The 14,129-nt window shown below is 40.7% G+C and overlaps 1 protein-coding gene across 1 annotated transcript in view; it reads right to left on the bottom strand.

Annotated features, from left to right (window-relative positions):
• PAPPA (pappalysin 1) overlaps positions 1-14,129 on the bottom strand; it is a 222,758-nt gene that overhangs the window by 132,066 nt on the left and 76,563 nt on the right. The window contains exon 6 of the mRNA XM_032797888.2: positions 6,538-6,659. Coding sequence (XP_032653779.1) covers positions 6,538-6,659 — 122 coding nt within the window. The remainder of the gene's footprint in view (positions 1-6,537; positions 6,660-14,129) is intronic.

Raw genomic sequence — 14,129 nt, 5'->3', positions numbered from 1 at the left:
TAGGAACAAAAAGTATGTCATCCTTAGAGGATGGGCAGGAAACTCTATCCTGGAAAGCAGTGACTCTGAAAAGGATTTGAGGGTTTTGGTCGATAATCAGCTGAACATGAGCTCTCAGTTCGACACTGGATAAAAGGGCTAATGGGATTCTTGGATGAATAAACAGGGGAAGCTTGAGCAGAAGAGAGGTGATTTCCCTCTCTGTTTGGCACTGGTCTGACCACTGCTGGAACAGTGTGTCTATTTCTGGTGTCTTCAATTCAAAAAGAATGTTGAAAACTAAAAGAGGACTCAGAGAAGAGCCAGGAATATGATTAAAAGATTAGAAAACCAGGCTTATGGTGACAGACTCAAGAGGCTCAATCTGTTTAGATTAACAAAAAGAGAAGGTTAAGGGGTGACTTGATTACAGCCTATAAGCACCTACATGGGGAATACATATTTAATACTGGGCTCTTCATATAACAGACTGGAAATAAGGCATAATTTTTTAACAGTGAGAGTGACGGGGAAGTTCTCTGGCCTGTGTTAGACAGGTCAGATTAGATGATCATAATGGTGCCTTCTGGCCTAGGAATCTATGAATCACTTTCAAATAATCCATTTCTCTCCAAAGGACACAAAGAAAAAAATTAAGTGCATTTGATGACTCTGAAGGGCAGCTGCATTGTGCAGTTAAGAGGTTGAAATGTTCACAGAGGCTCTTTGGATGAAATTCACTACTGATGCCGTGTCATGGAAGCCCAGGTTTTTGGACGGAAGTGGTGCATCGACCTAGTGTTAGCTCTGTGTTGGGTGAATTTCACCCATTGTGACGAAATGATGAGAAAATGTACTCTTAAATTTCTCACCACTGGCTTTGCTCTACAACACAGGAGGTATTACTAAAAGCTAATGAAAGCCACAATGCTTGCTGAGCTCCCAAATAGTTGGTAATATTACAATCTGGCATGAAATCATGTACTGAAAGATCCAGAGGGGTCGGATGGGTGGAACAGTCGGTAACAGAATCCAGTGCAAGCTATAAATTCCCTCTTCCTTCCCAAATAACCACACGGAGAGGAGAGGGAGTCAGCTGGACAGAAAGAATACATAGCAGAGGAAAGAAGGAAGGGAAAGTAAAGATAAAGAGAGAGAGCGCACAGCCGAATGTAATAGAGGAAGAAAAGAAGGGAAACAAAGCATTGGTCAAACACAATTAAGAGAGGACATGAGTGTTAATTTAAAAAGAATATGTATGAGTTTTTCTCATTGTTTGAAGTGTTAGAAATATGCTTTCTTATTCATTTTATTTCCCTAAAGGTTGGCTGGTAGGACAGACACTCCAGTTCAGTCAAAAGGAGTCCAGATGCAGAATGATTTCCCTACAGCAAGTGCAGTTCTGGCAGAGTGCCAAACATTGACACCCTTTCCCCATTAGCCCCCTCCCCACGTACCCTTTCTACCTCTCACACATAGCACTGTGCAGCGGGAATGCCACTTACCTCAGGCATGGAAGAAGACTCAAGCTCAAGTAGCAGTGACATATTCTGAAGGAAGCCAGGGCTCTGTTTCAAGCTCTGAGGTATTTATTTAGTTAGCTCTCCCTTTCTTAATATTCCAGCTGGGCAACTGCTGAGCCACCTCGCCCCCAACCTCATTCCTGCTAGACTTACAAGTATTGAGTGTTAGATCAATCTGAGTAGCAAAAAACTCAGATTATCCAACTCAGATTATCTCAGAACATTTGATGCGGTGTGTATGCGTGGTCAGGTCCAACAGTTACGTTGTATCTGGTACACTGAGCCCCTGACAGCAGCCCGAAAACGTTTTACCCACAGATCCCCAAGGGATCTTCGACAGGGGAGGGTAAGTGCTATCATTGCCATCTGGCAAATGGGGAAATTGAGGCATAGAGTGGTTTGGGGCCAGGCCTAAGTGTTCAGAATTAGCCACTGGCTTTGGCTTCCTGTTTTTGGGCACCCAAACCGATACATGTCGGGCAGGATTTTTGGTAGTATGGTGCACCCACGGCTCACTTTGGCTTCACTGGGAATTGCAAGCACTCAGTGCCTCTGAAAATCAGGCTTGAGGTGGGGCTCTTTTAAAACGGTCACACAGTGCGTGAGTGGCAGAGCCAGGAGTAGACCCCAGGGTTCCGAAAGCCAGTGTCCCATCCACTGGACCACACTGTCTTTTTTCCATTCACTTTCCCTCCTTCTTCCCTCCTTTCTTATCACAGGTTTTCAAATCCCCTACGTGCTGCAAGGCAGACTCCTCTGGCACAAATGAGAGACATCCTCAGAAAGGGTAGAATCCACCCCTGCCAGCACAATGCCTGGGCAACACTTACACGCCAATGGGCTAACTCACCAAGAAGGGTGAATTTCACTCCAGCTGTAGAGAGTTTGATCCTGGACATTTATCCATACTAAGCAACAGCAGTTCTGACTAGCTACACTATATACCTTGTCACGGCCCTGCATAGACTGAAAGCCTGAGCAAACTACAGACGTTATTTTAAAGAATTTCAGGAAGCTCAATTTATTTAGCTTAACAAAGAGAAGGTAAAGGGGTCATTTGATCACACTTTATAAATACTTACATGGGGAACAAATATTTGATAATGGGCTCTTCAGTCTAGCACAGAAGTAGGTAACCTATGGCACGCGTGCCGAAGGCAGCACATGAGTTGATTTTCAGTGGCACTCACACTGCCCGGGTCCTGGCCACAGGTCCGGGGGCCTCTGCATTTTAATTTAATTTTAAATGAAGCTTCTTAAACATTTTAAAAACCTTAATTACTTTACATACAACCATAGTTTAGTTATATATTATAGACTTATAGAAAGAGACCTTCTAAAAACATTAAAATGTATTACTGGCACGTGAAACCTTACATAAGAGTGAATAAATGAAGACTCTGCACTGCACTTCTGAAAGGTTGCCAACCTCTGGTCTAGCAGATAAAGGTGTAACACGATCCAATGGCTTGAAGTTGAAATTAGACAAAATCAAGCTGGAATAAGGTGTACATTTTTAACAGTGAGAGTAATTCACCACCAGAATAACCTACCAAAATTTATGGTGGATTCTCCATTACTGACAATTTTAAAATCAAGCCTGGATGCATTTTTTTTAAAAAGAGATTCTTTTGGGGAAGTTCTAGGGCCTATGTTATGCTGGATTTTAGACAAGATGATCATGGTGGTCTCTTCTGGCCTTGGAATGTATGAATTTATGATTAATCAGACACTGTGAGTTGAGCTTGGATAAAAGTTTATATTTAACTGTGTAGAGTCTGAAAAGTCCTAGTCCACACATCTTTGGGTTTCTACAGCAATGTGACTATGGCAAAAGGAAAAAGTATCAAATGCACGGCAGCGCTTTTAAACAAATTCGCTTCATGCCCCTTTTATGTTCGTCTACTGCAAATATGCCAGTAAATGAGTTAATTGGCAGGAATAATCATAGCGATGTCAGATCCTACATAAGCAGTGCAGAACGGACACGAAGAATGCATTTTGGATTTCCAAGAATGAGTGACCACACTAAACTCCGATTCACTCATTTGCACACATTCATTCAGGGCAAAGACACATACCATGTGACCTATGTGTCCGATTAAGATAGCTCAAATTCAAATATGGAATGAACTGCTCTTGAGCAATGTATTTGGCCACTGTCAGAGGCAGGGTACTGGATTGTTCAGTGGTCTGATCCACCATGGCTATTCCATGTTCCCAGGCTTCCCTTAATCAGTATGACACAGGCATCCACAACCTACCCTTGACTGACAAAGAGAACTTAAGATTCAAAATTGCACCAGTTGGGTTCCCTATAGCTTTTGATGCAAGTGAGAACAGTAGTTCTCTGGTAAGCTGGAAGAGCACCACAAAGTATTTCCCAGGAATATTGGCTCAAACTTTAAAATGAGCTTGTTTGGACCACACCTTTTCCACTTTTAGGGCTGCTTTCCACATTCAAGTAGGGGAGTGTTTACATACATGAATCATTGCAGAAAGTGATTTTTATGCTTGCTGACTACTCGCAGATAGACAATTAACCAAGTCAGGTAATGATCTAAATCAGCTATTTGCAACTAAGACCAAATGTGCAAACACAAACACACACAATTACCATATGCCAGTGACTGGGTGGTGATGATGGAAAATTACAGACCAGTAAATGTCACCCACTTAGTACATCTTATATATGGGAGAGGACATGGATGATTAAGACAGCAGCAGGACACAGTTTCCAAAACCCCTCGCTAATGCTATGGCCCAACTGCAATTGAATGAGATAGATAAGGATCTGACTGCACTTTTCACAGCTAAGAATATGCAGGCATACACACTGCGACAAGAGGAAATTAAATGTAAACTCTGTGGCCCGCTAATAATATCTTACAGTTGCCTATTTTTCTTTAGCAATATTGCCTCTGGCTAGGCCTGTGTGATCCAGAGGGAAAAGGTGGTTTCAAATTAGCACTAGCTGGAAAAATTTCGACAGTACCACATATTCCAATGCATTGTGCGGGTCTGTCAAAATCATTATGCTTTGCAGAATGGGGCTGATTTCACCAGAATTTCATTTTGGAAGAAAACTGGGATGGGGAGTGAGATTTGACAATGTTGAAACATTTCGATCTTTTGTTTTGAAATGACATTGTTTTAACATTGTTTATCTTTTGTATTATATTTATGATATATTATAAAAGATATAGATAACATCAACATGTAAACAAAATGAATTAGGAACAACATGGGTTGACTCAGACACAAAACTAATTTGGTGGGGAGAAATTTCCTTCATGGAGAATTTAGAATTTTTCTATTTTCGGTCCGATTCTGAATAAAGCCAGAGTTTGAAATCTCAAGATCCTTTGTGAAATGAGACTTCCATCCTCTATACAGCTCTATTTCAAATGATCCAAAATTCTCTAATCCTGCTTCTGTGCTCCCTCACCCTGAAAGATACAAAGCCCCATTGGCTTCTTCATGCCTCCTCTAGATTATTGTAGTTATAAGTCAACAAGTCAAGGAACAGAAATAATGGCATGGGATTTCTATAAACAATCACAATGCATGTTTTAACTTTTGAGTATCATCCATTCACTATTTGTGATTAAAAGACAGACTTTAAAAACGTGAACAATCTGTCAGATGAACTTCAATGGGGGATGCATTTGAGAGCACTGAGATCTGCTTGTGGACATTCATTCAATGGACAGAAAAAAAAAGAGGCTAGATACATTGAATAAGTTATTCAATGTGAATTATTCACACAATCTATTTTCTGTCTCTCACGTTCTTTAAGAAGACCAAAACCTTTGACAGCTGTCTCACCCATTTCTGATTCCCTGATCATCTTGATGAGGTGAAACCAACAATGGGTCACAACTTCTTATGGAAAACCAGTTCAATTTCTATTAAGCTCAGAAAAAAACATTTCATACCATGATCTGTGTCTCAGTTGCAGTGCTTGTAAAATATCCAGCTTAATATCTGAATCTAAAACTGGAATAATCAGTGCTTGGACAAAAATCTGCTTCACATGGATGAAAAGGGGAAAGGAACTATATAGCAAGGATTCGTGCTGAAAAAGTTTTTCTTCTAAACTATGGAAAAGGTTCTGCAGTCCCCAGAAACCAGTGAAGGATCCTATATTAAGATACACTAGGAATGTGGATTATAAAAATCTGGGCCCCAATTCTCCATTGTCTTAAATCAGTTCTACACTGGTATAACTCCACTGAAATGGACAGAGCTACCCCATATAAACTGGGTGTAACTGAGCAGGGAAACAACTCTCCCAAGCTTTTTCTCACCTTGTTGAGCTAACACTGCATAACCAGCAGGCAAACATTTAAACTTGTGCTGTGGTGTCGGGTTTTTTTTTAAATTTCTTGGCATTAATTGCTATGCAGGACTATTCACAGTAACACCCATAAGTCAACACTTGCCATTTGTGATACATTGAAATTAATCAAGCAGTTCATTAATTAATCAAGGAACTGATTTTGCCTCCCTTATTCCTACTGCCGAGTACTTTGCTCTGCAAGTAGTCCCCACTGCTTTCAATGAGGCTACTCCTGGACTAAGGTACTACCCAATGAGAGTAAAGACGGTAGAATCTGGGCCTCAATAAATAAAATGAAACATTGCATTTTTGTGGGTTAGAGTAAACAAGCCTCTCTGCCGGCACCTCTTTCACTTCACATTACAAATCAGATTAGTCACGGTTCTTGGCACAGTTTTGCTCTCAGAAATTCATGCTCAGCTCCCACTGACTTAACTGAGAGCTGTACAGGTATGTCTGAGCACATAGATTTCAGCTAATGAGCTATGCCATGGCAGAAGCTGGTCCTGTGTGCTTCTCTGTCCTTTATTTTCATTCATGCCACATGAAAAGATAACCAGTGTTAACCTCATCTCTTCCTCATTTTGCCCCTTTCTACCACTCTGTTGTTTTCCTTTTTTCCCAACTCTTGTGTTTCCCTCCATCCCCCACCTTTTCCCTTCTGTGGCAGAGCCATCTCTCCCTCCGACTTACCTTCTGCTTCCCGTGGACTCCAGTGCCCAGATGGATCACATGGCATTGGTGAAGAGGCACCGAAGGCATATTGCACCAGGACTCTTCCTTCTGTACACAGATCGCATGCTGATCCCACTTCTCTAGGAAGCCAGGAAAACAGGAAAACACATCAATTTAGTAACAGCTGAATGAGCTGCTTCTCCTACAATACTAAAAGCCACAAGACTTAGAATTCAATTTCACTTAACCCCCTTTTCTTAGGGCATTGGCAAACAGCACTTTGCAGCATGACCTTCTGTAGGGTTCAGCTAATAGCTTGTGAAGACTGCATCTGCATATGAAATGACAGCAACTTGTAAAACCATGCTGGGTTATTTATTTTTTCTTTGCTACAACTGGATCAAACTCCGATGAAAGAAAATCCTGTCTAGTTGCTAAAGCAGAGAAATAGGCAGCAGGAGAGTTCCGTTCCATTCCTGGCTCTGTCATGGACTTCATGCATGACATTAGGTAAGGCACTTCTGCTGCTGTAATTTCCCCATCTGTAAAATATGGTCAATAACAGCTACCTGAATAAGGTTCTGTAAGCAAAGCTGGTAGAGTAGGGGAAAAAACCAAACAACAAACCAACCTCACTGATTCACAAATATTTTTCCTAAAAAGTGCACAGGGCCAGAACCTCAACGGGTGTAAATTGGCATACCTCCATTGACTTCAATAAAGCGATCCTGATTTGCACCAGCTGAAGATCTGGCCTGCCTGGCAGTTTGCAATGCCTCTGGCCCTTATTCATTTGGAAGTATTTTTGAAAAGTGTTTGCAGATCATGAAGGGATCACAAATTTTGGCACAAATAGATTATCCATTCAAAGATGTGGCACAGAGAGATTACGTTTATAGAGTTTGTGGACTGCGAGATTGGAGGGTAGGATTAAAATTCAAAATGATCTGGACAACCCGGACAAACGGTTGAATCCAAACAGGATGAAATTCAATAAGGAAAAATCCAAAGTACTCCAGTTAGGAAGGAACAATACACTGTAAAAATACAAAATGGGAAATGTCTGCCTAAGAAGGAGTACTGTGGAAAGGGATCTGGGGGTTATAGTGTATCGCAATTTAAAGGTAAGTAAATAACGTAACACTATTGCAAAAAAAGCAAACATCATTCTGGGACGTATTAGCATGAGCGCTGACAGCAAGACACGAGAAGTACCAGTAATTCTTCTGCTCTACTCTACTCTGATAAGGCCTCAGCTGCAGTATTGTGTCCAGTTCTGGATGCCACATTCAGGAAAGATGTGGACAAATTGAAGAAAGTCCAAAAGAGAGGAACAAAAATGATTAGGGGTCTAGAACAGTGTTTCTCAACCTTTTTTGATACCAGGGACCAGCTTGCTGCCTTCCTAATCTGTGTCAGGGAGATCTCAGGGACCGGTGCTGTTCCATGGACTGGTTGTTGAGAAACACTGGCCTAGAAAACATGACCTATCAGGGAAGATTGAAAAAAAAACAACGGATTTGTTTAGTCTTGAAAAGAGGAGAGTGAGGGGAGACATGATTACAGTTCTCAAGTACATATAAGGTTGTTACAAGGAGGAGGGTGAACAACTGTTGTCATTAATCTCTGAGGATGGGACAAGAAGCAATAGGCTTAAATTGCAGAGGCTTAGGTTGGACATTAAGAAAAACTTCCTGATAGGGTAGTTAAGCAGTGGAACAAATTGCCTAGGGAGGCTGTGAAATCTCTGTCACTGGAGGTTTTTAGGCAAACACCTGTCAGGAACCATCTAGTTATTACATAGTCCTGCACTGAGTGCAGGGTACTGGACTTGATGACCTACTGAGGTCCTACACTTCTATTATTCTATGATGTGTTACCTGCTTTCATCATTTGTAGGTCTTCCATTCAAAAAAAGTTGACCACTCATTCAGGGAGCAGAAGAATATCGTGTGACTTTAAGGCCCGGTCTACACTAGTGGGGGGGAAATTGATCTAAGATATGCAATTTCAGCTACGAGAATAGCATAGCTGAAGTCGATGATCTTAGATCGAATGAAAATTACTTACTTCACGTCCTTGCGGCGCTGGATTCATGGCCGCAGCTCCCCCGTTGACTTTGCTTCCGCCTCTCGCACTGCTGGAGTTCAGCAGTCAACAGGAGAGTGATCGGGGATCAATTTATCGCGTCTACACTACATGCGATAAATCGATCCCGATGGATAGATTGCTACCTGCCAATCCGGCGGGTAGTGTATACGTACCCTTATAGTGACCAACTGCACAACACACCAGTTTAACTCCACTGAAATATTTCATAGGACGTGTTAACTATTGAGTTAATCATGGTTTGAGTAAATAATAGGGCTCAACTAATCAACATTTGTAAAATGCTTTAAGATCCTAGGATGAAAGATACTAAGTAAGTGAAATGCAGAATTATCATCATGCATTTGTTTTAGACCCTAATAGTAATTTGTTTATTAGCCCCTAATAGCTAATAGTTCTCAGTATCTCTACAAAGAAACCTCTGCACTAATACTTGCTCCTGGAGGAACACAGGGCATGGAAATCCAAGTTTCCACATTTAGGATGGCTTTTTACTCAAATGAGCAGCTATAGTTTCATCATAAGCTGTCATGGTGGAAAAAGCAATAGGCTTACAGACAAACATTTCCCTTTCTCAGCAATGACTTAGAGGTAAGAGAAATCACAAGGAGCATCACGTGGGAAAGGCTGCGAGCAGATGTTCTCATCTTACTTTTTCCAGATTGGGAGCAAAACTCAGCCCTGGCATAACTCCACTGGTTAAAAAGGAGTGTTACACTAGGGATGACTTTGGGTTAAAGCTTTCGGTTTGCCTAATCATGCACATGTGGGCACACAAAGCCTGTATGCAGACATGGGCGTCAGAACTGATTAAAGGTTTGCTATTACAGGTTTGTGAATCTCCGAGCCAGATTCTCCACTACCCTGCAAATGGGCACAAAGTGGATTTAAAATGTTACTAATTCAGAATGGCAGTAAGTTATACATGCAATAATTTATAATGAATTTATACAGGTAGACTGGGTGTAGATGAGAACAGGGTAATGGAAAATCTAGTCCTCGTTTCTGGAAAACCCAAGTATTGGGCACATTTCAGTGTATGAAGTTTATGGCATAGAGGTGATGTGCTTCCATAATTATACATTTCAGTGCAATGGATTCGGTAGCCTATACTGAGGCCTCATCTACACTAGGGGGCAGGATCGATGTAAGATACACAACTTCAACTACGGAAATAGCGTAGCTAAAGTCAAAGTCTCTTATGTCGACTTACCTCCCGTCCTTACAGCACGGGATTGACGGCCGTGGCTCCCCCTGTCGACTCCGCTACCGCCGCTCGCCCTGGTGGAGTTCTGGAGTCGACAGGAGTGCATTCGGGATTGATATATCATGTCTAGATGAGACACGATATATTGATCCCTGATAAACCAATCGCTACCCGCCAATCCGGCGGGTAGTGTAGACATACCCTGAGACAACCTTATAGCAGCCTATTTCAGATGAATTTGCAACCAAACAATGAACAGTGGAGAAATGCCATTCTCTTCTGCCATGGCTGGCTCCATCCAGATTAAAGTTTTTGAAGATAAAAACACCTATATATCTTACTTGGAGTTCAGAATCTCTTGCATGTCCTTGGAGACACTGAAACTTTCAAGGATGACTAAAGCAAACAAACAAACAAACAAAAAAGCCCCCAGTTATCTAGATCTAGAAATTGCGCTGCATGAAATACGGTATTGCAAAGAATGAGATATCATCAGCTCCAGGGAAATTAATGCAGTTGCCTTGATGAAGAGTTGGAAGATCAGATGCACTCAGTGTGCTCTTGCCTAAGCAGGCCACACGACACAGCCCCATAACAATAACTGTTTATGTTCAAACTGTGCATATCAAGCAGTAGCCCCATGAATGGACGCTTGATAACAACAAGATTAAAATAGGTCTGAGACAGTCAGGAAATGAACAGGGTTTCTCTCTCCCCCATTGTTTTCTCTTTTTTATTTTTATTATTAGTATTATTTTAAACACATATGTTTGACATCAGACTCTGGTAATGCTTTTATTCCATGAGACAAGTCTTCTCTGCAGAATACATGGATCACAGGTACTCCAGATCAGAGCTGTGTGAATAACCCATTTTTCAGTTTGGGTTGTTACAAAATCAATTTTTTCCCCCATTTTTTTGCTGAAACAAAAAAAAAATGTTTCAGGACAACTGAAACGTCTAGTTTGACCTAAAACTTCTTTTTAAAAAAAATGGAAGTAAAATTCAAAATTAAAAGTAATTTCAAATAAAAAAACTCCAAAATGTTTCCTTTTGAAAATATCAAAACTACATATTTAGATTTTTTTTGGAGTTGCTTTTCCCCTTTATTTTCTGGATAAAAAAATGGGCAAATTCAACACAATTCACAGCATGTTTTGGTTGACCTGAATATGTTTCATCCTCAAAATTTCACATAGCTCTATTCTAGACCCATGTGACTGGGAGGCACTATTTACCCACAGATTTGAGTGTTAAAAGACTTAGGGGCTCAGTAACCTACTAGAAATTAGGGACAGGCATACAAATTTCACCCTAGTATGGCATACTAGCCACACACTACATAAAATACCTACCTATGGAGTTATTTGATTGACTGAGTGTACCAGTAGTGTAGGTATCTCTTATAACTATGTTTGCTGAGGTGCACTGGCCATTTGTTATGAACAAATAACCCTTTCCTCTCCATACATATTACAGAAAAATAAGAACACAGTGTCACCAACTCAAAGCTTTCTAAAAATCACAGATCAAGGCTCCCAAAATAAATTTGATTAATCCATTTCTAGTTCTTTTTATTTTCCTTCTGTTTTTGTGCCTTTAGGGATCACATTTTCAAGCTTTTTTCTGCAACCATAAGGAACAGAAACATACCTTTTTTAAAATGAAAGTTATGATTCTCATGTAATCACCTGACTCCAGAAGCTGGGCTTTTAAGAAAAACAATGACTATTGCAAGACTTGTGACAAAATCACAAGAGATGGCAATATGAATTTACACTAAAATTTATCCTAAAAGACACCTTGGTGTCATGCTTTGTGTCTCATCTCGCTTATGAGACCTAATGGCCTCCAGTACAGCAGCATAACATGCCCTCTGTTCTTTGATAATATATGGCTAGGTTTTATGGGCCTGATTCTTATTTAGACTGAGGCCACCTTATACTGCTCTGACAATGTACGAGGGACTTAAGGTGAGCATAAATTATATTTACGCTCACTTGAAGGCCCCTTTATGCTGCCAGAGCAATATAAAAGGGACCTTAGTGGGCCCAAGGTGCATAGCAGTGGAGAATCAGTCTCCTGAAATTTGCATGAGAAGTCCTATTGAAGTGAATGTTCTACTCATTTCAGCAAAGGAAGCACGATTTGGCCCATGATTTATGCTGTGAGAAAAAAGCCCTTCATGACAGCCCTTTCCCACACAGATAAGACTATGACCAGCCTCACCTTCTAGTTCTCTTTCATTATGCTTCAGAACCTGCAAATGCTTACATGAGCTCATCTTTGGTACTTAAAGTTAAGCATATTTGTAAGCAGGCATAGGATTGGGCCCTCTAATGGCACAACTGTGTTGGGTTTACTCAACATATAAGAAGTAGTATTTACATTTAAGAAAAACAGAAAGATTGTAGCAAAATCTATTTTTTAAAAGGGTCACAGAAACACTTCTCTTTATATTAGGCTGGGAAACTTTTAAAAGATGAAAAATTGGACCTAAGCTACTTGACAATGTCTCTTTAACGATCTATAGTAATATTGATCACATAAATGTCAAGCCCCAAAGGATATGTTTCTAAGAAATCAGTATTTATTTAATATATGATAACTTTGTTATGACTTTAACAAAAGTGGACTGCCAGACTAACAGGCAATCCACTGTGTATTATTTAAGCACCAACTAGCTATGAGTTATTAAAAACAGACTGATGAAGTTTAAGAAATACATAATAGAGACATATTTTGTTACATAACAATTAATGCTGTATCAGTATGTTTTTAACAGTCAGATGGTATTTATTTAACATACAATAACTTCCTTATGAAATCTAAATTAAATGCATATTCGGGAAGCTTAATTTACTCTTTTCATGATGAATCTAGACTAAAACTGCCTGAGAATTTTCAATGATTTATAATAAGATCCTATACATTTTCAGAAGTACATAGTCAAAGCAGTTTGTCTTGCTGCAAAACTACAATTAAAGTAATGGAGAGTTTACAAAACTACAAGCAAAATAAATGTGATCTAAAACCCTCTGGATCAGATATTGATCTGATCTGGTATGACACTTCCTGCATTACCATGCAGAAAGCGTGAAATTCACTCTTTTTGCACAGAGGGTCAGAACCATCCCTGTACACCACTTATAACCACAAAATGAGCGTAAGTGAGTCTTAAATGGTGCACAGTTCTTGTACTGATGCTCTACACAGGGGGGAATTACATCCAGTGAATGCCCCATATTTCAAGGTGCTCTCCTTTAAATAAATATGGGTGTTGAGATAGATATTCATGTACTGATATGCTTGTATCTGGAATGCTGCACATTCAGTCTCATACACTGCAGATTGCATTGATTCCAATGGGAGCTCGATGAAGTTTTCTCTTTTATTAAAAAACCATGGAAATTCAATGCAAACAAAGCATGTTATTACAAAAGAACGACCACACTGGATCAGACCAATGGCCATCTAGCCCAGTATCCTGTCTCTGACAGTGACCAGTGCCAGAGACTTCAGAGGGAATGAACAGAACAGGTGATCCGTCTCCTGTTGTCCAGTCCCAGAATTTGGCATTGTATTATTTTGGCATGGTTATGGTAATGCTAAGACTGAGTCTGTAAACGTGAGAGGAAGTTCAGTTAGGCTTTCCACAGCTACCACCACTCAGCCAATTTGCATATAAATATATGTTAATGGCATACACCTTGAGGCTACGTCTACACTACACACCACTTCTGTCAGTGCGTATTTGTAGCTACCCATTGCAGTGAAAAGCAAGCGGCGTCCACACTGCAGCCTGTAGCTACATGGATCAGTGAAAGACTCTGGCAGGAGGGAGGCAGTAGGGAAAGGCTCATCCTTTCCCCCCTGCCTCCCTCCCACCAGAGCCTTTCCTACTGCTGGAGTCTTCCCTGTGGAGAAGAAGGGCTCCAGCAGTGAGGAGCTGACAGAACTTTCCCCCACTGCTGTAGTGGGAAGGTGCTGGCAATGGGGAGCTGCTGAAGCTTTTCCCTGTTTCTGGAGTCTTTACCTGTGGTGGGGAAAGGATGCTTCATGACCAAAAACAGAAGTGTAGACACGAAAGATGGCTTGGACAAATAGAGAGTTGTGGAGGGCTGAGTTACGCTTGCTGTAACTATGAACTGCCTGACTGTTACGTGTTGAAATGATCATCCACGACATTGCATCAATCTTGGTTCTGTACTGATGACATGCAGCTAGCTGCATATGCATACACTCTCTTCTATACACGTTCTACTTGATATATAGCAAAATGCACACTCCAGGC

This window comes from Chelonoidis abingdonii, chromosome 24, assembly GCF_003597395.2.
Source record: "Chelonoidis abingdonii isolate Lonesome George chromosome 24, CheloAbing_2.0, whole genome shotgun sequence".
In the NCBI taxonomy this organism is placed as follows: domain Eukaryota; kingdom Metazoa; phylum Chordata; order Testudines; family Testudinidae; genus Chelonoidis; species Chelonoidis abingdonii.
This window is presented reverse-complemented; position numbering and strand designations above follow the sequence as displayed.